At 31.9% G+C, this 26581-nt stretch overlaps 2 protein-coding genes and 3 long non-coding RNA genes across 6 annotated transcripts; 2 read left to right on the forward strand and 3 right to left on the reverse strand.

Annotated features, from left to right (window-relative positions):
• The first annotated feature begins 400 nt into the window (after positions 1-400).
• LOC140989586 (uncharacterized) lies at positions 401-13686 on the forward strand. Its single transcript, XR_012177514.1, has 2 exons — positions 401-1563; positions 13596-13686. It is a non-coding gene; the product is annotated as an uncharacterized lncRNA (long non-coding RNA).
• LOC140989582 (uncharacterized) lies at positions 5079-25748 on the reverse strand. The gene is made up of 9 exons (XM_073458854.1): positions 25646-25748; positions 24524-25491; positions 23813-24429; positions 21212-21356; positions 20980-21115; positions 20004-20065; positions 6152-6194; positions 5969-6080; positions 5079-5841 (listed from the first exon to the last, which is right to left on the reverse strand). Exons 3-9 carry the CDS (start codon positions 23939-23941, stop codon positions 5707-5709), a joined length of 762 nt encoding a protein of 253 aa, XP_073314955.1. The 5' UTR covers positions 23942-24429; positions 24524-25491; positions 25646-25748; the 3' UTR covers positions 5079-5706.
• LOC140989584 (uncharacterized) lies at positions 8019-8973 on the reverse strand. Its single transcript, XR_012177512.1, has 2 exons — positions 8515-8973; positions 8019-8248 (listed from the first exon to the last, which is right to left on the reverse strand). It is a non-coding gene; the product is annotated as an uncharacterized lncRNA (long non-coding RNA).
• On the reverse strand, positions 10713-15851 carry LOC140989583 (paired amphipathic helix protein pst2-like). 2 transcript variants are annotated; one of them, XM_073458855.1, is made up of 8 exons: positions 15070-15851; positions 14019-14157; positions 13626-13753; positions 12607-12664; positions 12336-12397; positions 11441-11483; positions 11257-11368; positions 10713-11128 (listed from the first exon to the last, which is right to left on the reverse strand). In XM_073458855.1, the coding sequence occupies exons 1-8, from the start codon at positions 15077-15079 to the stop codon at positions 10994-10996; spliced, it is 687 nt and encodes a 228-aa protein (XP_073314956.1). In that variant the 5' UTR covers positions 15080-15851; the 3' UTR covers positions 10713-10993. The 2 variants fall into 2 exon arrangements, with proteins under 2 accessions (XP_073314956.1, XP_073314958.1); XM_073458857.1 differs by lacking the exons at positions 12336-12397; positions 12607-12664 and having other exon boundaries at positions 15070-15850.
• LOC140989585 (uncharacterized) lies at positions 21212-23322 on the forward strand. Its single transcript, XR_012177513.1, has 2 exons — positions 21212-21342; positions 22423-23322. It is a non-coding gene; the product is annotated as an uncharacterized lncRNA (long non-coding RNA).
• Positions 25749-26581: the final 833 nt, after the last annotated feature.

The raw sequence follows: 26581 nt of genomic DNA on the forward strand, positions 1-26581 counted from the left end.
CAAAAAAGAAACCAAAGTTTTGATGAATATAGATTATCAAATGTTAGCACGAAACTTTTATTCTTGACAAAACCTCGATTCACAAGCATTCATCGGCACATAACAATGCCACAAATCATGATGCTTTATATCCAAATATATGCAAACGAGGAAACCTCTATTCAGGATCACCATTCAACCGCATGTATCTTTACTAGATTTCAAAAACAGATTTACAATCAAAATTCTAGAACGAAAAAATTCATAACTCGGATGACAATCAGATCTAGAAACAAGCATAAGACAATTGATGGTCACAAAAGGAAGAAAACAAATGTACGCAGAATTGGTACCTGGCTCAGCCAAATCGACGTGGAGGGAGGGAGGTGCTGCCATATATAATGAGAAAGGAGGTCTGACGACACAGACGAGAATAGGGCAAAAGAAGAATGAGAGCAAATTAGGAGAAGGTTGGGATGATGCTGCCTAAGAAAAGGGTGAAAAGAGCAAAAACAGAAGAAATAAAAGGACAAATTCTGAAGATAAAACAAGAAAATGCATAGCTGAAGCAAACACGGGTAATATAATCGATATCTAAAGGACAAAAATGGAAAATCACAAACTCGACATGGACGTGGGACTCTTTCCATGCGATGAACCACAACCAAAACGAAAAATGCCCAGCAATAAAGAACAATATTCATCATCGACGTACATTACAACTTCATTTAGCGGAAAGACTAAACTGGAAAAAGATAGGTCTCGCCAAGTTTACAGCACACTCTAGAACAAACTCCACACAATGCAAAAAGAACTCTAAGCACCAGCTACAATAATATATACAAAAATGGATGTCAAAAGAACTTGGTTAGAACGTGAAATTACAGCAAAAACTGCACGTTCTTATTAAATAAAAATCATTCAACAGTTACAAAATATCAAGGGAAAAAAACATCAATCCTTAAATTATTACATGCAAAAGCATCCTAAATTATCAGGCTTATATATATATATATATATATATATATAAACTTGACACAGAGTTATCTGGAATTATTGTATTAGAGAATATGGATAACCATTTTAATACTTTTCCCATAGACAATGTAGTAGTCTTAAGAGGGTCCGTTCGATAAAACTTTAAGAATGGAAGGAAACGAAGCCTTGTACTTCCATGTACAGTTAACCTAAATTACCTTCAGCAATTAAATTTTTTGTATCATGATGCTTAAAATAGAAGCTCTGATGGCAGAGTCATTTATGGTAGTTTTTAGCATAAACTTCAGCCCAAACTTTAGCGATTCTTCTCGTTTCTGCCCCAACCAAATCAATATAACCGGCAAGACAAGAGGTGCATTCTTTCTCAGCACATCCATTAAATATAGCCCATGGTCACCATATAAACGTTCAATGCACCATAGGTTAAGAGCTAAATTTATAGGGGGGAAAAAGAGAAGATGCGATTTTTTTTAACTCGTTTCATTGTATAAATAAAGGAATCATTTACTTATGTTACATGTCCAATGATTTCTGTGGAATGTGAGTTGCCTGTCATAGTTGTAGCAGCATCAATACAGGGCAAGAGTTCCTCAACACTCTTTATTGTTGGATTTACAGATTCCAACAACGTGTCAAGTTTAAGCCTGACATCATAATCAAATTGCAAATTTACAATTTTAGAGCATGAAATATGCTAGAACCTAATTAGTACCAAGATAAAGAAAACATAACAGATGAAAAGGCTCTAAATAGCCATTAATTGCTATTAGAAATGGGATTACACTAGAATTTAATACTACAGAAATCACAAAGAAGAAATAAAAACATTAGAGAGATGGGAAAGGTAGATGTTAGAGAATTCAACTAGGGCGAAATCACTTCAATAGAACTCGTGGTAGGAATCTTACCGATAATCCTCACATAGTAACAAGCTGTCTTCATGTTGGTTTTTGAGCATGTGTTTGAATATGTGATCCTCACTTCATGAAGTTACAGACACCCAGCAGTTGTTCATCACTTCATTTCCTATCTATGTTCTATGACTTGCCGAAAAATTTGGATACTTCATTTCTAAACGGCAGTAGGACATGAGTACAAAGATAGAGGATTCAGTTAAATGAAAACTAAAACATAAGCATACATTTTTGGAAGACGTACGTCGATAACTTGGAGTGGAGCTCTCACATTTGGATAGATCAAGTTTGTAAACTAGTTTAAATATAAATTTATCTTTGCTTGCACATAAAGACATCCTCTGTCCACAAACATCTCTAGGGATAAAGGCGAGAGCTCTACCACATCGATCACTTTCTCTGTCATCACACTCATTAACTTCATGTGTGCCATCCCACATAAGATCATTTGCATCTTGTTTTTCTACCTTAAAAAATCTAGCAATAATTTTGTCTTTCTCCAAGCATCCTGAGAAGTGCTAAATTGATTAAAAACTCTACATTATTCATCACACTTAAGGCTGCTTAAATGTATCACACCATTGTGAACTAGTGATTACTTCTATGAGTTTTGATACCATTCAGAACATTTGTCACCATATTAAGAATTAGAATAGAAATATAACTGGGAGGATGAAAAACACATCCACACTTTCAAGAAAAAATTACAAGTCTCATGCTGAAAAACAACTTTAACAGTTTAGCCATATCCAGAAAGAATATAAATTAATTAATGTGAACAAAATACATGGGACACAACAGGAAAGGATACTAGTTGACAAAGCAATCATAGCCACTGTTACCAGTTTTCTCAACGTAATACAGAAAACCTTTGCATTCTTTCATAACGTCTGCATGGTTTCCAAGTAAACTAGCCAACTGACACAATAAAAATATCCATTTAATTTGGTGACCCTGACAAAGGCATCATTGAAAAAACAAAACTAAAATTTTAACAGACATAAACAATTTGAATCTTTTTTGGGGGAAATTGAATCTTTCATTTTCCAAACACGTAATCATTTATCAGCTAGTGAAGATTTAAATTAAACCGATGTATGAGCATTCTACTGCAGACTATAGCTTGTTATCTAGTTAATTGTGCATTAAATTAGTGGTAAGTTTGTACTCTTCATCTTTCAACATGCAATCTCAAGGAACATCCGAGCATTTATATGTTTTCAGATGAGAAAAATAATCATCCTCTCATAGGGTTCAAGGGAATGACTTTTGATCTTTAAATTCAAGACAAATTTAATACAAAAGCACGATACTTAATTAGAAGCACCATATTGATTTGTAAAGTGCAATAATTTGGAAACAGTATGTGCTGTTCAAAGCTTCAAAGATTCGAAATGTAAGAGTGAAATGCATACTACAGAATCATAGTTTACTCATAACTGGAGAACAAATGTAAATTAAATAAAAAGAATCAGGGTGATGGGGGAATCTTCACCAGCATATGGAACTCAGAATTTGTAAAACATTTCATTATGTAGGAACGAAGGCAATCTGAAAGCTTTTCATCAGTCTCGGGGATACTATAATTTTTCCTTCACTTTTTTCACTGAAAGATGACATTAGATCCTGCCCACCTGAGCCAAAGTTGTTGAGAACATTAAGATATATCTAAATGACCTTGATTAAATTTTATAGGACACCTAGAAAATAAAAACATAAATTATTGTTTGTGATTTTTAATAGTGTTCATTATGGGTATATGAAGTTTTAATAAGACTAATAAATTCAATGGGCCACACAATGATTTTCCGAACATGAGCTCAAGCAAAATTGTGATGGTTTCAACTTTCAATAAATTCAATATATTCTAAAAAGAAGATAATCAATTAATCTATTCATACTGGATATGCAGTTATCTAAGGAAAATAAATCATCAAACTAGGTTCATCGTGCACATTAATGCTAAAGCAATTATTCTACCTCGATAAACCTGGTCATTCACATAATGATCTATGCGAGTAGATTTTCTTGTGTAGTCCATATGACCATCATGTTCCCAATCATTCATGTCACAATATTATTCGTTTCTCATTTTCTTTTTCAACACAATCCCACTGATCTGAATCCGGATGATGGTTGTTTTGTTCATCAATGGAGGCAGAGGAGTAGGTTTCTTAAACAAGCTCGCAGAGATATTGCATACTTTAATTGTAATTGACACATAATCATTAACGGAAATTACCCTTTCAGCACTCATGGACCTAGCATTGATCGTGGGAAAGACTCCACAATAACGACGTAGTATATACTCTCTTCCAAGCTGATTATAATGGACTTACTCAGCAACCATTGCATCGGGTAGCAAAAGCATAAACTCTTCGAGTAGATAGTATGGCCGTGAAGGACTGAAACCTAGGGAAAAAAATTGAAACTCCAAATGCCCATCATTCCTTAATAGTGTGTTTAATCCATTTATGAAGGCTAAAGAATGGGGATTTGTCATTTATCAAGACTATAACATAAGATGCAACAATGTGTATATATAAAACCATGACCAATTGATGTATTTATTCTCACGGTAAGTATGATATATGTGAGACGAGTCGACATGAGACATAATCTTCATCTAATTACTTTAATGGATATATCAATTGCAATAATTATTCTTCTATTAAATGCATAAATGTATCAAACTTAATTAAAATATAAATTTAAATGTAATCTTGATAGGATTTATTTATGTTACGATGATAACGAAACTTTTACAAAGGTGGAGAAAAATTATTAAACCATAATCAAATGTAAAAACATTTATCAAGTATTTATTTATAAAAGTTATATTTTTTATTTTAAAAATTAATTTGTAGTCTAAAAAACATTATAATGATTGATACTGCATACGGGATAAATATTTTAAAATTATATTTGAAAGTATGTTTTCATGGTTGACTAGAAACTTGATCAAACGATTAAATGAAACCAAACCGATTTTACAAATTTGAAAATTATATAATACATTTAGTTACAATTTAATTTAATTACTATGATTTTTTCAATTATAGAAACTTAAATTGTGGTAATTGATTTTATTATTTTTTATATCTATTTATTTCTCTTTACTATTTTTAAGATGTATATTTGTTGATATAGATTATAATGGATGATTTAAGAATTTCTTTTTAAGCAAAAAGATTCATTTCAAAGATTTATATTTTTATGTTAATATTACAATATAGATATATATGTTTTACTTATCCATTTAATAATCAGTCAAAAAATATACTAGAAAGATTAGAGTGATAAACTCAAGAGAGGAAAATCATGAACAAATATATTATTTTCAAAATTAATAACGTATAGGCATTAACATATAAAGATGGAAAATATGGGAAATTAAATGTTAATTTCATGAATTTTAGATTATATTTGGACTTTAAAAATTAAGGAGAAAAAAGGAGTTTTAATTTGTCGCTTAAATCAAGTCAACTCCCTTGTATCATATAGAATTAAACCATCCATTTTCACTCAAAATTTCCAAATTTTCGATATATTGATATGTGGATTCATTTAACTAATTTGACATGTTTTTTCAAATTCAAACTACTCTCATGTGCAACACACGTGCACTTTAATATTTTTTCTAAGTCAGGCTATTCCCATGTGTGTTGCATGTGTATTTTACCAGTCGACACAAACTACAAGAATTTTGATGATACATTATTATTGTTGTAAAACCGAAGTATTAATTGCATTCAAATGAAATTAAAAAACAAAAATAACTATACTGTATTGCTGCCATTGGAATTTCATACTTTCAACTGAACATCAGCTTGCGCTTCAGCTTGTGACTGCCGTTGGAAGCACCACTGCACAAACTCTTATGATACAGAGCCTTCCTCCTCCTCCTTGTCCGAAACATGAAGTCTTCGGAACCTGCAATGTACGATACCTACAAAATATAGCAAAAAAAAAATAGCAGCATTAAAACAGTGTATAAAGTGTTCCGTCTAAAATTTTAATCAACTAGCATGACGCACGTGCTCCGCACGCACGTTTAAGTTCCGGACAAAAGGTACCTCCATTGTGTCACGGTCCACCTTACTTTCCAGACCGTTGTTTATTAAGAGTCCTTCCATGGACTTACGCATATCTTCAATTTCGTCTCCGACTGTGCCTTTTGTTTTGTTTCTGCAAATTGATTGGAGATTAATGGACATAGAAACACTAAAAATAATAAACACCTTCTTTCGTATCCATACCTCTGCAAGAATACCCCTGGTTTTTCTCTTCTTTCTGGAGGAACTGATGGGAACACATCATTAAGTACCAACTCTTATTAGTAATTGCAGAAATTCAACTAATTTGAATAAATTCCATATAATATTGTAGTCTTGTACTAAACAAAAACTGAAATTGGAATAATCTTCAAAATTGAGATTTAAAACACTTCCAAATAAACAAGTGAAAATGAGAGACAAAAAATGCTCACGCAATTTGCAGGCAACAAAAGGAAAATCAATAGGCCATCTCAAATGATTCAAGTTATGTGCATACTCACCATACCAAAAGAAAATAACTATGCCACTTATCATAATTCAGACTAATATGCTAATACAGAACTTTTTAGCTCTCTGTTTTGTCGTGTAAATGAGTGGAGAAGCAAGACAATCCAAAATAGGTGAGTTTTTTCCAGCAAACTCAAGATATTTTCCATATCAATTATTTAATTCAATACATGGAAACCAAAGAGGACAAATATTTTATACCCAAAAAAGAAACCAAAGTTTTGATGAATATAGATTATTAAATGTTAGCACGAAACTTTTACTCTTGACAAAACCATGATTCGCAATCATTCATCAGCACATAACAATGCCAAAAATCATGACGCTTCCAAATAAGCGCGAACGAGGAACCTCTATTCAGGATCACCATTCAACCGCATGTATCTTTTCTAGATTTCAAAAACAAATCTACAATCAAAATTCTAGAACGAAAAAAAATCATAACTCTGATGACAATTAGATCTAGAAACAAGCATAAGACAATTGATGGTCACAAAAGGAAGAAAACAAATGTACTCTAAATTGGGTACCTGGCTCAGCCAAATCGACGGGGAGGGAGGGAGATGCTGCCATATAAAATGAGAAAGGAGGTCTGATGACACAGGCGAGAATAGGGCAAAAGAAGAATGAGAGCAAATTAGGAGAAGGTTGGGATGATGCTGACTAAGAAAAAGGTGAAAAAGCAAAAACAGAAGAAATAAAAGGACAAATTCTGAAGATACAAAACAAGAAAATGCATAGCTGAAGCAACACGAGTAATATAATCGATATCAAAAGGACAAAAATGGAAAATCACAAACTCGACATGGGCGTGGGACTCTTTCCATGCAATGAACCACAACCAAAATGAAAAAGCCCCGCAATAAAGAACAACTTTCATCAACGACGTTAGGTCTCGCAAGTTTACAGGACTCTAGAACAAACTTCACACAATTCAAAAAGAACTCTAAGCACCAGCTACAATAATATATACAAAAAAGATGTCAAAACTACTTGGTTAGAACTTGGAATCATAGCAAAAACTGTGTGTTCTTATTAAATCGTTATCATTCAACAGTCACAAAATATCAAGGCGAAGAAAACAGCAATCCTAAAGTTATTACATGCGATAGAATCCTAAACTTTCATGCCCAGATGCAATCCTATAATTAGCCTGTGCAAAAGCATACATTCAAGACAATTTCCTAAATTGTTGCCAACTACTAAAAGCGCATTACTTACATTAAATATATATTTATACACACACACACAAACACACATGCGCACACTTATATAAACTTGACACAAGATTCTCTAGTATGAATGTAATAGAGAACATGCATAACCATTTTAGTACTTTTCCAATATACAATGTAGTAGTCTTTAGATGGTTGTTCGATAAAACTTCAAGAATGACAGGAAACGAAGCCTTGTACTTCCATATATAGTTAACCTAAATTATCTTCAGCAATTAACTTTTTTGGTATCCTGATGCTTAAAATAGAAGCTCTGATGGTCGAGTGATTTGTGGTAGTCTTTAGCATAAAAATCATCCCAAACTTTATTGAAGTTAGATCGAAACCTTCCCCATTCTTCATGTTTCTACCTCAACCGAATCAAAATAGCCGGCAAGGCAAGAGGAGCATTCTTTTGCAACACATCCATTACATCTAGCCCATGGTCACCATATAAACGCTCAATGCACCACAGATTAAGAGCTAAATTTGTTGTAGCAGCATTAATACTGGTGAGAGTTCCTCAACACTCTTTATTGTTGCATTTATGGATCCCAACAACTTGTCAAGTTCAAACCTGGTATCATAATCAGATTGCAAATTGCAAATTTTAGAGCGTGAAATACGTTAGAAACTCATTTAATATTCTGATAAATAAGATATAACATATGAAAAAAGCTCTAAATAACCATTAATTGCTATTAGAAATGGGCTTACACTAGAAACTAATACTACAAAAACCACAAACAAGAAATAAAAACAGTAGAGATATAGGAAAAGTAGATGTTAGAGAATTCAACAAGGGCGAAATCACTTCAGCAAAACTCGTGGGAGGAATCTTACCAATAATCCTCACATTGTAACAAGATTTATTCATATTGGGTTTTGAGTATGTGCTTGAATAAGTGATCCTCACTTCCTGAAGTTATAGACACCCAGCGGTCATTCAACACTTCAGCTCCTATCTCTGTTCTATGACTTGCAGACAAAATTGGATATTTCATTCGGAAACGGCAGTAGGACATGAGTACAAAGATAGATGATTCAGTTAAATGAAACTAAAAACATAAGCCTAAATTTTTTGAAGACGTCGATAACATGGAGTGCAGCTCTCGTATTTGAATAGATCAATGACTTTTCCAAACATGAGATCAAGCAAAATTGTGATGGTTTCAACTATTAATAAATTCAATATATTTCCAAAAGAAGATAATCAATTAATCTATTCATACTGGATATGCAGTTATCTAAGGAAAATGAATAATCAAACTAGGTTCATCGTGCACATTAATGCTAAATCAATTATTCTACCTGAACAAACCTGGTCAGTCACATAATGATCTGTGCGAGTAGATTTTCTTGTGTAGTCCATATGACCATCATGATCCCAATAATTCATGTCACAATATTCTCGTTTCTCGTTTTCTTTTTCAACACAATCCCACTTATCTGAATCCGGACGATGGATGTTTTGTTCCTCAATGGTGGCAGAGGAGCAGGTTTCTTAAACAAGCTCGCAGAGATATTACATACTTTCATTGAAAATAATTGACGCATAATCATTAATGGAAATTACCCTTTCGGCGGACCTAGCATTGATCGTGGGAGAGACTCCACTATCATTACGTAGTATTTAATCGCTTCCAAGCTGATTATAATGGACATACTCAGCCACCATTACATCGAAAGCATAAACTCTTCAATTAGATCAGTATGGCCGTGAAGGAGTGAAACCTAGGGAAAGAAATTGAAACTCCAAATGCCATAATTCCTTAATAGTGTGTTTATCCATTTATGAAGACTAAATTATGGGGATTTGTCATTTATGAAAGACTAGAACATAAGATACAACAATGTATGTATATAAAACCATGACCAATTGGTGTTCTTATTGTCATGGTAACTATGAATCATCGACTCGTCTCACATGTATAGATCCGTGAGACCGTACATATAATTCATCTAATTACTTTCGTGGATATATCAATCGCAATAAAAACTTAACAACCCACTCTTTTATTTTGGATATTTTTTTCTAATTAATTTTATTTCTTTTATTTTGGATATTTATAACATATTAAATGCAGAAATATATAAAACTTAATTAAAATATAAATTTAAATATAATCTTGATAGGAATTATCTATGTTACAATGATAATTAAACTTTTACAAAGGTGGAGAAAAATTATTAAATCATAATCAGTGTAAAAACATTAATTTTACCAAGTATTTATTTATAAAAGTTATATTGTTTATTATAAAAATTAATTTGTAGTCTAAAAAAATTATGAATGATTGATACTGCATACGAGATGAATATTTTAAAATTATATTTGAAAGTGTATTTTCATGGTTGACTAGAAACTTGATCGAATGACTAAATGAAACCAAACCGATTTTATAAATTTGAAAATTATATAATACATTTAATTACAATTTAGTTTAATTACTATGATTTTTTCAATTATAAAAACTTAAATTGTTGTAATTGATTTTATTATTTTTTATATCTATTTATTTTTATTTATTATTTTTAAGATATATTTGTTGATAAAGATTCGAATGGATGATTTAAGAATTTCTTTTTAAGCAAAACAATCCATTTCAAAGATTTATATATTTATGTTAATATTAATTTTTCTTTATTATTTTTAAGATATATTTGTTGATATAGATTCTAGTGGATGATTTAAGAATTTCTTTTTAAGCAAAACAATCCATTTCAAAGATTTATATATTTATGTTAATATTATAATATAGATATATATTTTTTACTTATCCATTTAATAATCAATCAAAAAATATACTGGAAAGATCAGAGTGATAAACTCAAGAATGGAAAATTTTGAACAGATATGTTATTTTCAGAATTAATAACGTATAGACATTAACATATCAATATGAAAAATATGAGAAATTAAATGTTAATTTCATGAATTTTAGATTATATTTGGACTTTAAAAATTAAGGAGAAAAAAATCTTAATTTGTTGCTTAAATCAAGTCAACTCCCTTGTATCGTATAAAATTCAACCCTCCATTTTCACTCAAAATTTCCAAATTTTCAATATATTGATAGGTGGATTCATTTAACTAATTTAACATGTTTTTTCCGATTTAAACTTTTCTCATGTACAACACACGTGCACTTTAATGTTTTTTCAAATTTGGGTTATACCCATGTGTGTTGCACTTGTATTTTACTTGTCTGACACAAACTCTAATAATACATTATTATTGTTGTAAAACTGAAGTCTATTCAAATGAAAATAATAAAAAAAAAACAATTATACTGCATTGCTGCCATTGGATTTCATACTTTCAACTGAACATCAACTTGCGCTTCAGCTTGTGACTGCCGTTGGAAGCACCACTGCACAAACTTTTATGATACAGAGCCTTCCTCCTCCTCCTTGTCCGAAACATGAAGTCTTCGGAACCTGCAATGTAAGATACCTACAAAATGTAGCAAAAAAAAAATAGCAACATTAAAACAGTGTATAAAGTTTGCCATCTAAAATTTTAATCAACTAGCATGACGCACGTGCTACGCACGCACGTTTAAGTTCCGGACAAAAGGTTACCTCCATTGTGTCGCAGTCCACCTTACTTTCCAGACCGTTGTTTATTAAGAGTCCTTCCATGGACCCGCGAGTATCTTCAATTTCGTCTCCGACTGTGCCTTTTGTTTTGTTTCTGCAAATTGATTGGAGATTAATGTACCTAGAAACACTAAAAAATAATAAATACCTTCTTTCGTATACATACCTCTGCAAGAATACCCCAGGCTTTTCTCTTCTTTCTGGAGGAACTGATAGGAACACATCATTAAGTTCCAACTCTTATTGGTAATTGCAGAAATTCAGTAAATTTGAATAAATTCCATATAATATTGTAGTCTTGTACTAAAACAAAAACTGAAACTGGAAAAATCTTCAAAACTGACATTTAAAACACTTCCAAAAAATGAGAGACAAACACAGACATATCAATGGAAAAATGTTGACACAATTTGCAGGCAACCAAAGGAAAATCAACAGGCCATCTCAAATTATTCAAGTTATGTGCATACTCACCATACCAAAAGAATAACTACCCCATCCATCATAATTCAGACTAATATGCTAATGCAAAAACTTTTTAGCTCTCTGTTTTATCTTGTGCAAATTAGTGGAGAAGTAAGAGACAATCCAAAATAGGTGTCCGACATTTGTCATTATTTTAAACACTCCCATAAACTAGAGTTTTTCTCAGCAAACTCAAGATATTTTCCATATCATTTATTTAATTGAGTTCATGGAAACCAAAGGGGAAAATAATTTTATACCCAAAAAAGAAACCAAAGTTTTGATGAATATAGATTATTAAATGTTAGCACAAAACTTTTACTCTTGACAAAACCTCGATTCACAATCATTCATCAGAACATAACAGTGCCACAAATCACAACGCTTTAGATCCAAATAAGGGCAAACGAGGGAAAATCTCTATTCAGGATCACCATTCAACCGCACGTATCTTTACCAGATTTCAAAAACAAATGTACAATCAAAATTCTAGAACGAAAAAAATTCATAACTCGGATGACAACCAGATCTAGAAATAAGCATAAAACAATTGATGGTGACAAAAGGAAGAAAACAAATGTACGCTGAATTGGTACCTGGCTCAGCCAAATCGACGTGGAGGGAGGGAGGTGCTGCCATATATAATGAGAAAGGAGGTCTGATGACACAGGCGAGAATAGGGCAAAAGAAGAATGAGAGCAAATTAGGAGGAGGTTGGGATGATGTTGACTAAGAAAAATGTGAAAAGAGCAAAAACAGAAGAAATAAAAGGACAAATTCTGAAGATACCAAACAAGAAAATGCATATCTGAAGCAACACGAGTAATATAATCGATATCTAAAGGACAAAAATGGAAAATCACAAACTCGACATGGGCCTGGGGCTCTTTCCATGCAATGAACCACAAATGAAACGAAAAAAGCCCTGCAATAAAGAACAACATTCATCAACGACGTACATTACAACTTCATTTCGTGGAAAGGCTAAACTGGAAAAAGGTAGGTCTCGCCAAGTTTACAGCAATCTAAAACAAACTCCACACAATTCAAAAATAACTCTAAGTACCAGCTACAATAATATATACAAAAAAGATGTCAAAATTTGACTCGGTTAGAACGTGAAATCACATAAAAAAAATTGTGTGTTCTTATTAAATAGAAATCATTCAACGGTCACAAAATATCAAGACGAAGAAAACAGCAATCCTAAAGTTATTACATGCAAAAGAATCCTAAATTTTCAGGTCCAGATGCAATCTTATAATTAGCATGAGCAAAAGCATACATTCAAGACAATTTTCTAAAATGTTGCCAACTACAAAAGGAGCATGACTTACATTAAATATATATTTACACACACACACACATAAACTTGACACGATATTCTCTAGCATGAATGTATTAGAGAACATGCATAACCATTTTAGTACTTTTCCAATATACGATGTAGTAGTCTTTAGATGTTTGTTCGATAAAACTTCAAGAATGACAGGAAATGAAGCCTTGTACTTCCATGTATGGTTAACATAAATTACCTTAAGCAATTAAATTTTTTGAATCTTGATGCTTAAAATAGAAGCTCTGATGGTCGAGTGATTTATGGTAGTCTTTAGCATAAAATTCATCGCAAACTTTATTGAAGTCAGATTGAAACCTTCTCCATTCTTCATGTTTCTGCCTCAACCAAATCAATATAGCCAGCAAGGCAAGAGGAGCATTCTTTTGCAACACATCCATTACATTTAGCCCATGGTCACCATATAAACGCTCAATGCACCACAGATTAAGAACTAAATTTACAAGGGAAAAAAGAGAGAAGGCACAAATTTTAACTCGTTGCATTGCATAAATAAGAGGATTCATCAGGTCTCAATTACTTATGTTACCTGTCAAATGATCTTCTATGCAAAATGAGTTGTCTGTCATAGTTGTAGCAACATTAATACTGGGTGAGAGTTTCTCAACACTCTTTATTGTTGCATCTATGGATTCCAACAACTTGTCAAGTTCAAACCTGGTATCACAATCAGACTGCAAATTGCAAATTTAAGAGCATGAAATACGTTAGAAACTCATTTAATATCCTAATAAACAAAATATAACATATGAAAAAGCTCTAAATAACCATTAATTGCTATTAGAAATGGGCTTACACTAGAAACTAATACTACAAAAACCACAAACAAGAAATAAAAACAGTAGAGATATAGGAAAGGTAGACGTTAGAGAATTCAACAAGGGTGAAATCACTTCGGTAAAACTCGTGGGAAGAATCTTACCAATAATCCTCACATTTTAACAAGATTTCTTCATATTGGGTTTTGAGTATGTGCTTGAAGAAGTGATCCTCACTTCCTGAAGTTATAGACACCCAGCGGTCATTCAACACTTCAGCTCCTATCTCTGTTCTATGACTTGCTGACAAAATTGGATATTTCATTTGAAAACGGCATTAGGACATGAGTATAAAGATAGACGATTCAGTTAAATGAAACTAAAAACATAAGCCTACAATTTCCATCAATGGAGGCAGAGGAGCAGGTTTCTTAAACAAGCTTGCAGAGATATTACATACTTGCATTGAAAATAATTGACACATAATCATTAATGGAAATTACCCTTTCAGCACTCATGGACCTAGCATTGATCGTGGGAGAGACTCCACTATCATGACGTAGTATATAATATCTTCCAAGCTGATTATAATGGACATACTCATCAACAATTACATCGAAAGCATAAACTCTTCAAGTAGATCAGTATGGCCGAGAAGGACTGAAACCTAGGGAAAAAAATTGAAACTCCAAATGCCATCATTCCTTAATAGTGTGTTTATCCATTTATGAAGACTAAATTATGGATCAATACCTCTCGTTGAGCCTCTGCTACTGGCATATCACCTTTTCTAAAAAAATGACATTATGTCTAGGAAATCACTGTGCACATTACCATGACCTTCAAACCCAGTCTGCAATTATCCATAAATAGTTTTCGCTACAGTTTCTGTAGGAAAAGTGGAGAGCAGGACTATCAAGCTTTCAGAGTTGCACCTTGGTTTTCTCACAAAACTAATTACACTTAAGGGTTCCACTTCCTTCTTTATCTGCAGTGGTTTATCCTCCACATGGAGGGTGATTTCATATCCCTTGGGTAAGAAGGTATTGACACCCAAAACAAGGCGTCGATGCTCTTCAAGTAATTCCTTTACTCTGAATATGACACCTTTTGTATCAACTCTACAAGTACCACAAGAAACAGAATGCGAATCCTTAACAACTAAAAGATTTGAGTTACTTGTCATAACAAAGTAAAGGAAGAATTTTATTATACCTTTAAGCATGGGAATCTTTCAAGATTTCAAGAAAATGATCATATTTTTCCTTATCATTCACCTCTTTTAGGTGTACCACAACATCATCTTTCGTCAGCATATGCCGGCTGCCTGCTTGGAGTTGACATTTGGTCTTGCCCAGACCTCATCTCCCCCAATAAGCAAATGCCAAATCATAAGTGACACTTCAATATAACCAAATAAATGCTATAAATATTTAAAATCATAGCCATCATCCCCCTTCCCCATAATATTAAAATCCAAATTCGTAAAATATATATCATCTATGAAGAAAATAAAAAAGAAATCTCGTAACCAGATTCATACATTCACTAATGTGGTGAATGAAAGCAGGGTAATATCCATATCAAGAAAGCATACAAAAGCAAAGTTACAAGATCTTAACTTTCAGACTCCACGCAATAAAACAGTCATTAACTAGAAAATACATGAAAATCAATTATTCTAGATATTAAACAAAATTAAAAATTAGAGACAATTAAAGAAATAAAAACTAAAACTACCAAAGCACGAAATCACAATTAATTTACTGCACACAAAGTAGAGGAACTGAGCTAATATGAAAGGACGATAAACTCACTCTTCAGCCGGAAAAATTAACAGTGGCCCTCTTGAACAAATCATCCTTGGAGTTAGACCGCTTCATCCTAAATCTTTGCAATGATATTCTTATTTTTATACTCCTTGATCCTCGAAAGAAGAACGAAGAAAATCACAGTTTATTAATCCAATTTGACAATAAGGTTATAATCCAACAACCTGTCAAAAAGATGTATGTCCTCAACAGGATTGTTCAAAATTTAGTTTAAACTGAATTAATTGATCGAACCAAATTATTTTGAAAAATCGGTTCGGTTAATTCGGAAGTTCAGTTTTGAAATTTTAAAAAATCGGTTATTCGATTCGGTTTCGGTTTTAATTTGAAAAATTCGGTTAAACCGAATTAATCGAATTAGTATATATATTAATTTAAATTGTATATGAACATTAAAAATATATTAAAAAGAAACTCAACTTTTCATACATTAGAAGGAAGCTCATTCATCCAATTATTTTATTTTCAATATTTTTATTTATTATTGATATTTTTGTTCAATGTTTTTAATTATTTATAAGCTCACCATTGTTTTTTCTATATGTTAAAATTCGCATATTTTAAAAATATCGGTTATATCGGTTAAAATTCTCATATTTTAAAAATATCGGTGACCGAAATAACCGATTTGAAAATCGGTTCGGTTAATTCGGTTTCTACGAATATTTTGACCGCTTCGATTATTCGAAAATTAAATCGGTTATAGGTCTATTCGGTTCGGTCGGTAACCGAATAGATCGATTGCACACCCCTAATCCCGAATATATACGTTAATTTTTTATTATTATTTATTTTATTTTTAGATGCACTCTTCCTATGATTCTGATAATGAGATATATCTCATGAGTTTAATCTTCAACTATAATTTCTTCGCATGTCTAGCTTCGTGGGCTTTTTTGAAAAAATAATATAATAAAATAAAAATATTATAAAAATATAACAAATCGAAAAGTTTTGTAAAATTATTACAATTCGGATTTGATATTGATTGAATAATTTTTATTTTTTATTTAAAATAAATTTTTTTAAAAAAGATTATTTTTTTATTAAAAAATTCCAAAATTTGGGACAAACGAGTTAGACCACTCCTGCGAATTTATTTCACATATGTGCAAAGTTCAACACATTTTAATTACNAGACGTTGCGATGGATTTTTATAGTACAAAAAGTGTTAACTTTGCACATCTGTGAAATAAATTCGCAGGTAAATGTGAAGTGGTCTAACTCGTTTGTCACAAAAATTGGAATTTTTTAATAAAAAAATAATCTTTTTTAAAAAAAATTATTTTTTAAATAAAAAATTTTATTCAATCAATATCAAATCCGAGTGTATAATCCACAGCAGTATTCTACAGATGTAATAATTTTACAAAACTTTTCAACTTTTGATATTTTTATAATTGTTTTATTTTTTTAAAAGCCCAGCTTCGTGTGGTCATGCTCGAAGTCTCTTGAACCTTCAGAATCCGTTCTACAAATTGTAATAATTTTACAAAACTTTTCAACTTGTGATATTTGTATAATTATTATTTTATTTTTTAAAAAAGCTCAACTTCGTGTGGTCATGCTCGAAGTCTCATGAACCTTTCATCGAGCTATGTCATGTGGAGATTTGTCATTTATCAAAACTAGAATATAAGATACAACAAAGTGTGTGTAAAATTGATGTATTTATTCTCACGGTAAGTGTGAATCAGGTCGACGCGTCTCATGTATATAAATTTGTGAGACCGTCTAACATTAGACATACTCTTTATCCAATTACTTTCGTAGATATATCATTCGCAATAAGAACTTAACTACTCACTCTTCTATTGTGGATATTTATTGCATATTAATTAAATACATAAATGTATCAAGCTTAATTAAAATATAAATTTAAATATAATTTCGATAGGAGTTAACGAAACTTTTACAAAGGTGGAGGAAAATTATTAAATCATAATCAAGTGTAAAGCTGGAGGAAAATTATTAAACCATAATCAAGTGTAAAAACATTAATTTTATCCATTATTTATTTATAAAAGTTATATTGTTTATTTTAAAAATTAATTCGTAGTCTTAAAAAATATTATGAACGATTTATGCTGCAAACGGGATAAATATTTTAAAATTATATTTGAAAATGTGTTTTCATGGTTGACTAGAAACTTGATCGAATGACTAAATGAAACCAAACCGATTTCATAAATTTGATAATTATATAATATATTTTGTTACGTTTTAATTTAATTACTATGATTTTTTCAATTACAGAATTAGAAATTTAAATTCTTGTATTGATTTTATTATTTTTTCATATCTATTTATTTCTCTTGACTATTTTTAAGATATATTTGTTCATATAGATTATAATTGATGATTTAAGAATTTCTTTTTAAGCAAAACGATTCATTTCGAACATTTATACTTTATGTTAATTTTACAATATAAATATATATTTTTTGCTTATCCATTTAATAATCAGTCAAAAAATATATTAAAAAGATTGGAGTGATAAACTTATAAAAAGAAAATTTTGAACTGATATGTTATTTTTCAAAATTAATAACGTATATGAGAAATAAAATGTCAATTTCGTGAATATTTCGATTATATTTAGACTTTAAAAATAAACTGAGAAAAAATATTAACTTGTTGCTTAAATCAAGATTCAAGTCAACTCCCTTGTATCATATGGAATTCAACCCTCCATTTTCACTCAAAATTACTAAATTTTCAATATATCGATATGTGGATTCACGTAACTAGTTTGCATTTTTTTTTCAGATTCAGACTACTCTCACGTGCTACACAAGTGCACTTTAATATTTTTTTTAATTCAGGCTATTCCCACGTGTGTTTACTTAGTCGAGACAAACTCCAAGAATTTTGATAACACTTTTAAAACTGAAGTATTAATTGCATTCAAATGAAAATAAAAAACAAAAAAAAACTATACTGCATTGCTGCCATTGGAATTTCAAACTATCAACTAAACATCAGCTTGCGCTTCAGCTTGTGACTGCCGTTGGAAGAACTACTGCACAAACTCTTATGATACAGAGCCTTCCTCCTCCTCCTTGTCCGAAACATGAAGTCTTCGGAACCTGCGATGTAAGATATCTACCAAAAAAAATAGTAACATAAACAGTGCATAAAGTGTCTCGTCTAAAATTTTAATCAACTACCACGATGCACGTGCTACGCACGCACGTTTGAATTCTGGATAGAAGATACCTTCATTGTGTCGGAGTCCACCTTACTTTCCAGACCGTTGTTTGTTAAGAGTCCTTCCATTGACCTGCGAACATCTTCGATTTCGTCTCCGACTGTGCCTTTTGTTTTGTTTCTGCAAATTGATTGGAGATTAATGGACCTAGAAACACAAAAAATTAATACATACCTTCTTTCGTATCCATACCTCTGCAAGAATATCCCTGGTTTTTCTCTTCTTTCTGGAGGAACTGATAGGAACACAACATTAAGTACCAACTCTTATAAGTAATTGCAGAAATTCAACAAATTTGAATAAATTCCATATAATATTGTAGTCTTGTGTTAGAACAAAAACTGAAACTGGAATAATCATCAAAACAGACATTTAAAACACTTCCAAATAAACAAGTGAAAATGAGAGACAAACACGGACACATAAATGAAAAAATGTTCACGCAATTTGCAGGCAACCAAAGGAAAATTAGCAGGCCATCTCAAATGATTCAAGTTATGTGCATACTCAATACTCACATATCAAAAGAAAATAACTACCCCATCTATCATAATTCAGACTAATATGCTAATGCAAAACTTTTTAGCTCTCTGTTTTATCTTGTGCAAATGAGTGGAGAAGCAAGAGACAATCCAAAATAGGTGTTCGACATTTGTCATTATTTTAAACACTCCCATAAACTAGAGTTTTTTCTAGCAAACTCAAGATATATTACATATCATTTATTTAATTGAATACATGGAAACCAAAAAGAGACAAATATTTTATACCCAAAAAAGAAACCAAAGTTTTGATGAATATAGATTATTAAATGTTAGCACAAAACTTTTACTCTTGACAAAACCTCGATTCACAATCATTCATCAGCACATAACAATGCCACAAATCACGACGCTTTAGATCCAAATAAGTGCAATCGAGGAAACCTCTATTCAGGATCACCATTCAACTGCATGTATCTTTTCTAGATTTCAAAAACAAATCTACAATCAAAACTCTAGAACGAAAAAAATTCATAACTCGGATGACAACCAGATCTAGAAACAAGCATAAGACAATTGATGGTCACAAAAGGAAGAAAACAAATGTACTCTAAATTGGGTACCTGGCTCAGCCAAATCGACGGGGAGGGAGGGAGATGCTGCCATGTATAATGAGAAAGGAGGTCTGATGACACAGGCGAGAATAGGGCAAACGAAGAATGAGAGCAAATTAGGAGAAGGTCGGGATGATGCTGACTAAGAAAAAGGTGAAAAAAGCAAAAACAGAAGAAATAAAAGGACAAATTCTGAAGATACCAAACAAGAAAATGCATAGCTGAAGCAACACGAGTAATATAATCGATATCAAAAGGACAAAAATGGAAAATCACAAACTCGACATGGGCGTGGGACTCTTTCCATGCAATGACCACAACCAAAACGAAAAAAGCCCAGCAATAAAGAACAACATTCATCAACGACGTAAAATACAACTTCATTTCGCGGAAAGGCTAAACTGGAAACAGGTAGGTCTCGCCAAGTTTACAGCAATCTAGAACAAACTCCACACAATGCAAAAAGAACTCTAAGCACCAGCTACAATAATATATACAAAAAAGACGTCAAAACAACTCGCTTAGAACGTGAAATCACAGTAAAAACTGTGCGTTCTTATTAAATAGAAATCATTCAATGGTCACAAAATATCAAGACGAAGAAAACAGCAATCCTAAAGTTATTACATGCAAAAGAATCCGAAATTTTCAGGTCCAGATGCAATCTTATAATTAGCATGAGCAAAAGCATACATTCAAGACAATTTTCTAAATTGTTGCCAACCACTAAAGGAGCATGACTTACATTAAATATATATATATAAATCAATATATATATATATGTGCAATTCCTCGGGAATTGAGACAATTAAATTTTACTAAAATAGTTTCATTCTGGAAGACCGAGAGCTAACTATCGAGACTTTGGACTATCCGGACAGATACTTCGTGAAATGGTTCATGCATGTTTGTTGCCAGGAGCAACAAGATCAAGTTGGTAAGGATTNGAAATTCATCCCAAACTTTATTGAAGTCAGATAGAAACCTTCCCCATTCTTCGTGTTTCAGCCTCAACAGAATCAATATAACCGGCAAGGCAAGAGGAGCATTCTTTTGCAACACATCCATTACATCTAGCCCATGGTCACCATATGAATGCTTAATGCACCACACATTAAGAGCTAAATTTACAAGGGAAAAAAGAGAGAAGGCACGAATTTTAATTCGTTGCATTGCATAAATAAGAGGATTCATCAGGTATCATTTACTTATGTTACCTGTCAAATGATCTTCTATGCAAAATGAGTTGTCTGTCATAGATGTAGCAGCATTAATACTGGGTGAGAGTTCCTCAACACTCTTTATTGTTGCATTTATGGATTCCAACAACTTGTCAAGTTCAAACCTGGTATCATAATCAGACTGCAAATTGCAAATTTTAGAGCGTAAAATGCGCTAGAAACTCAGTTAATATACTGATAAATAAAATATAACATATGAAAAAAGCTCTAAATAACCATTAATTGCTATTAGAAATGGGCTTACACTACAAATTAATGCTACAGAAATCACAAACATGAAATAAAAACAGTAGAGATATAGGAAAGGTGGATGCTAGAGAATTCAACAAGGGCGAAATCACTTCAGTAAAACTCATGGGAGAAATCTTACCTATAATCCTCACATTGTAACAAGATTTATTGATATTGGGTTTTGAGTATGTGCTTGAATAAGTGATCCTCACTTCCTGAAGTTATAGACACACAGCAGTTATTCAACACTTCAGCTCCTATCTCTGTTCAACTTGCTGACAAAATTGGATATTTCATTTGGAAACGGCAGTAAAACATGAGTACGAAGATAGATGATTCAGTTAAATGAAACTAAAAGCATGAGCCTACATTTTTGGAAGACGACGATAACTTGCAGTGCATCTCTCATATTTGGATAGATCAAGTTCGTAAACTGGTTTAAATATAAACTTCTCTTTGCTTGCACATAAAGACATCCTCCATCCACAAACAACCCTAGGGATAAAGGCGAGAGTTCTACCATATCGACCACTTTCTCTGTGATCACACACATTAACTTTATGTGTGTCATCCCTCACACGATCATTTGCATCTTGTTCTTCTACCTTTAAAATTCTAGCAATAATTTTGTTGTTCTCCAAGCATCCTGAGAAGTGCTAAATTGATTAAAAATCCACATTATTCATGACACTTAAGGCTGCCTAAATGTATCACACCTAGTGAACCAGTGATTACTTCTATGGGTTGCGATATCAATCAGAAGATTTGTGATCATATCATGAATTAGAATAAAAATATAACAGGAAGGATGAAAAAATAAATCTGCACATTTCCAGAAAAAAAATATAAATCTCATGCTGAAAAATAACTTAACAGTTGAGTCATTTCCAGAAAATATATATACAAATAAAAGTTAAGTGAACAAATACATGGGACATAAGCAGAAAGCATAGTAGATAACAAAACAATCAGCGCCACAGTTACCAGTTTTCTCAAAGTAGTACAAGAAACCTTTGCATTCTTTCATAACATCGACATGGTTTCCAAGTAAACTAGTCACCTGACATAATAAAAATATCCATTTAATTTGGTGACCCTGACAAAGGCATCATTGAAAAAACAAAACTAAAATTTTAATGGACATAAACAAATTGAATCTTTTTGGGGGAAATTTGAATCATACATTTACTAAACACATTTATCAGCCAGTAAAGAATTAAATTAAATGATGTATGAGCAGTCTACTGCAGACTTTGGCTTGTTATCTAGTTAATTGTGCATTAAATTAGAGGTAAGTTTGTACTCTCCACCTTTCAACATAAAATCTCAAGGAACATCTCAGCATTTTTATGTTTTCAGATAAGAGAAGTAATCATCCTCTCATAGGGTTCAAGGAGAATGATTTTTGATCTTTAGATTCAAGTCAAATTCGATACAGATGCACAATACTTTATTAGAATCACCATATTTGATCTGTGAAGTGCAATAATTTGGAAACATTATGCGCTGATCCAAGCTTCAAAGATTTGAAATGTAAGAATGCAATGCATACTGAAGAATCATAGCTTGCCCATAACTGGAGAACATGTGTAAGTTAAAACAAAAAGAATCAAGGTGATAGGAGAATCTTCACAGCATATGGAACTCGGACGATGTGAAAAATTTTCTTGTGTAGGAACAAAGGCAATCTGAAATCTTTTCATTAGTCTCGGGTCCTGTAACTTTTCATTCACTTTCTCACGGAAAGATGACACTAGATACTGCATACCTGAGCCAAAGTTGTTGATAACATTAAGATATATCTGAATGATCTTGATTTAATTTTATAGGACACCTAGAAAAAAAAACAGAAATTATAGTTTGTGATTTTTAATACTATTCATTATGGGTATATTAGTCCAATGGTTGGAGTTTGAACAAGACTAATAAATTCAATGAGCCACACAATGACTATTCCAAACATGAGCTCAAGCAAAATTGTAATGGTTTCAACTTTCAATAAATTGATATATGTCCAAAAGAAGATAATTAATTAATCTATTCATACTGGACATGCAATTATCTAAGGAAAATGAATCATCAAACTAGGTTAATCGTGCGCATTAATGCTCAAAGCAATTATTCTACCTCGATAAACCTGGTCGGTTACATAATGATCTATGCGAGCAGATTTTCTTGTGTAGTCCATATTACCATAATGTTCCCAATCATTCATGTCACAATCTTCTTGTTTTCTTGTTCAATGCAATCCCACTTATCTGAGGAGAAGGTTTCTTGAAAAATCTAACAGAGATATTGCATACTTTCATTGAAAATAATTGACACATAATCATTAAATGAAATTACACTTTCAGCACTCATGGACCTAGCATTGATCTTGGGAGAGACTCCACCATCATGACGTAGTATATAATCTCTTCCAAGATGATTATAATGGACATACTCAGCAAACATTGCATCGTGTAAAAAATTCATAAACTCTACAAATAGATCAGTATGGACGTGAAGAAGAACTTAAAACCTGGGAAAAAATTTAAACTCTGAATGCCATCATTCCAGATTTTTAATAGTTTGGTTATCCATTTATGAATACTAAATTATGGATAAATGCCTCCCGCTCAGCCTCTGCTACTGGCATATCACCTTTTCTGAAAAATCGCATTATGTCTAGGAAATCACTATACACCTCACCATGATCTTCTAACCTAGTTTGCAATTATTCAGAAATAGTTCTCACTACAGATCCTGTAGGAAATCAAGCTTTCAGAGTTGCACCTTGATTTTTCTCACAAAACTAAATGCACTTAAGGGTTCCACTTTCTTCCATATCTGCAGTGGTTCATCCTCCTCAGAGAGCATGATTTCAGATCCCTCTGGTAAGGATGGTATTGAAACCCAACATAAGGTGTTGATGCCCTTCAAATAATTCTTTTACTCTCAATATGACACTTGTTGTATCAACTCTACAAGCACCACAAGAAACATGATACAAATCCTTAACAGATAAAAAACTTCAGTTACCTGTCATAAAAAATTAAAGGAAGAATCCTATTGTACCTTTGAGCATGGAAATATTTCAAGATTTCAAGAAATTGATCATATTTTTCCTTATCGTGTCTTGAAAAATACACCGCTTTTAGGTATGCCACAATATCAACTTTCGTCAGCCTATGCCTGCTGCTTGGGGTTGACATTTGGTCTTGCCCAGACCTCAACTCCCCCAATAAGCAAATGCCAAATCATTAGTGACACGTAAATATCACCAAAGAAATGCTATAAATATTTGAAATCACAGCCATCGCCCCCTCCCCATAATATTAAAATCCACATTCAAAAAACATATATCATCTATGAAGAAAAATAAAAAAAGCAATCCCGTAACCAGATTCATACATTCAATAATGTGGTGAACGAAACCAGAGTAACATCCATGGCAAGAAAGCACATAGAAGCAAAGTTAACAAGATCTTGACTTTCAAACTCCACGCAATAAAGCAGTCATTAACTAGAAAATACATGAAAATCAATGATTCTAGCTATTAAACAAAATTAAAAATTAGCGACAATTAAAGAAATAAAAACTTATTGTCGGATAAAAACTACCAAAGCATGAAATCACAATTAATTTACTGCACACAAAGTAGAGTAACTGAGCTAATATGAAATGACAATAAACTCAATGTTCAGCTGGAGAAAAATTAATAATGGGCCTCATGAACAAATCATCCTTAGAGTTAGACCACTTCATCCTAAATCTTTGCAATGATATTCTTATTTTTATACTCCTTGATCCCCAAAAGAAGAAGAAAAAAAAATCACACTTTATTCATCCAAATTGACAAAAATATTATAATCCAAAGACCTACCAAAAAGAAAAAATCAAACCCAAAAAGAGTTAATTGCATCAAAATCTTGATAACTACTTCAATTAAACACACATAAGCAGTAAATAACGTGATATGATTAACCGCGACCCGTACATCTACGCAGGTCACCTCCAAATTACCTTATCATCAAGAAAAATCCTGAAAATAAACCAGAAAGCGTAATAAGTAAAAAAATTCACATTACTTGAATTAAAGAAAAAACATAATTCAACAAACAAATTGAAGTTAAATGAACGAACGAGCTGGAAAATAGTGCATGTAGTATGTGTCTGTACACATAGTTTGTACGTACAAGATTTGTGTGCTTGAAAATGGCAGGAGGAATTTGGCGGAGGGTACTTTTTTTTAGTTTCGAAATAGATAAATAAGAATATATACTGAAGGAAGGAGAGGGAGTTTTGTATGCATTCATTGTCTGTTACATATAGATATAAATCAATTATATTTTTTCTCTCAAAATTGGACCATACGAGCTTATACCAAGTTTTAATTAAGTTTAATCAAATATTTTCGTTTAAATATTCATATAATATTTTATTATATAATACAATTATAAATTATTATTTTTTAATAACTAGTTTTGAAGTGTCATGGGTTTAATTTTTCGATCATTTATAGATTATAGAAACAAATTTAAGTTCATGATAGGAATTTCACTTGGTAATCATATGTACAATGCACTCAGCCACGTAGCACATGATATGTGTGCTGATCGATGAATCATGGTCGCTCATTCATACATGATGGTTGAATGAGCGGTCATGATTTATTCATTGAGCACACGTGTCTAGGAGTGTTCAAACTTCGGATAAAATTGAAAAAACCGAAAATCCAAACCGAACCTAAAGCCGAATTTTGTAATTCAGATATAAATGTTACAACCGAAGTTTATTTGGTTCGATTTCGGATTATATACGTCAAAACAGAAAAAACCGAAATTTCATTAAATTAATAAAAAAATTTTATATTTTTGTTTATATTATATATTTTGATATGATATTTAGTGAATGAAAAACTATTTTGAACAATTTTTAGTTGATTGTTGTTTGTTTAATTAATTTAGACCTTATATTTAAATATTTTACTAAGAAAACATGTAGAAAGTTAACATATTATATTTTACAATATATTTATATTATTAGTTTAAATAATTATACTAAAACCGAATTAACCGACCGAAATAACCAAACCGTTTTGGTAGAAAACCGAACCGAACTGAAGAAAAATG

The sequence above is a fragment of the Primulina huaijiensis genome, chromosome 12 (genome assembly GCF_012295235.1).
Source record: "Primulina huaijiensis isolate GDHJ02 chromosome 12, ASM1229523v2, whole genome shotgun sequence".
NCBI classification, from domain to species: domain Eukaryota; kingdom Viridiplantae; phylum Streptophyta; class Magnoliopsida; order Lamiales; family Gesneriaceae; genus Primulina; species Primulina huaijiensis.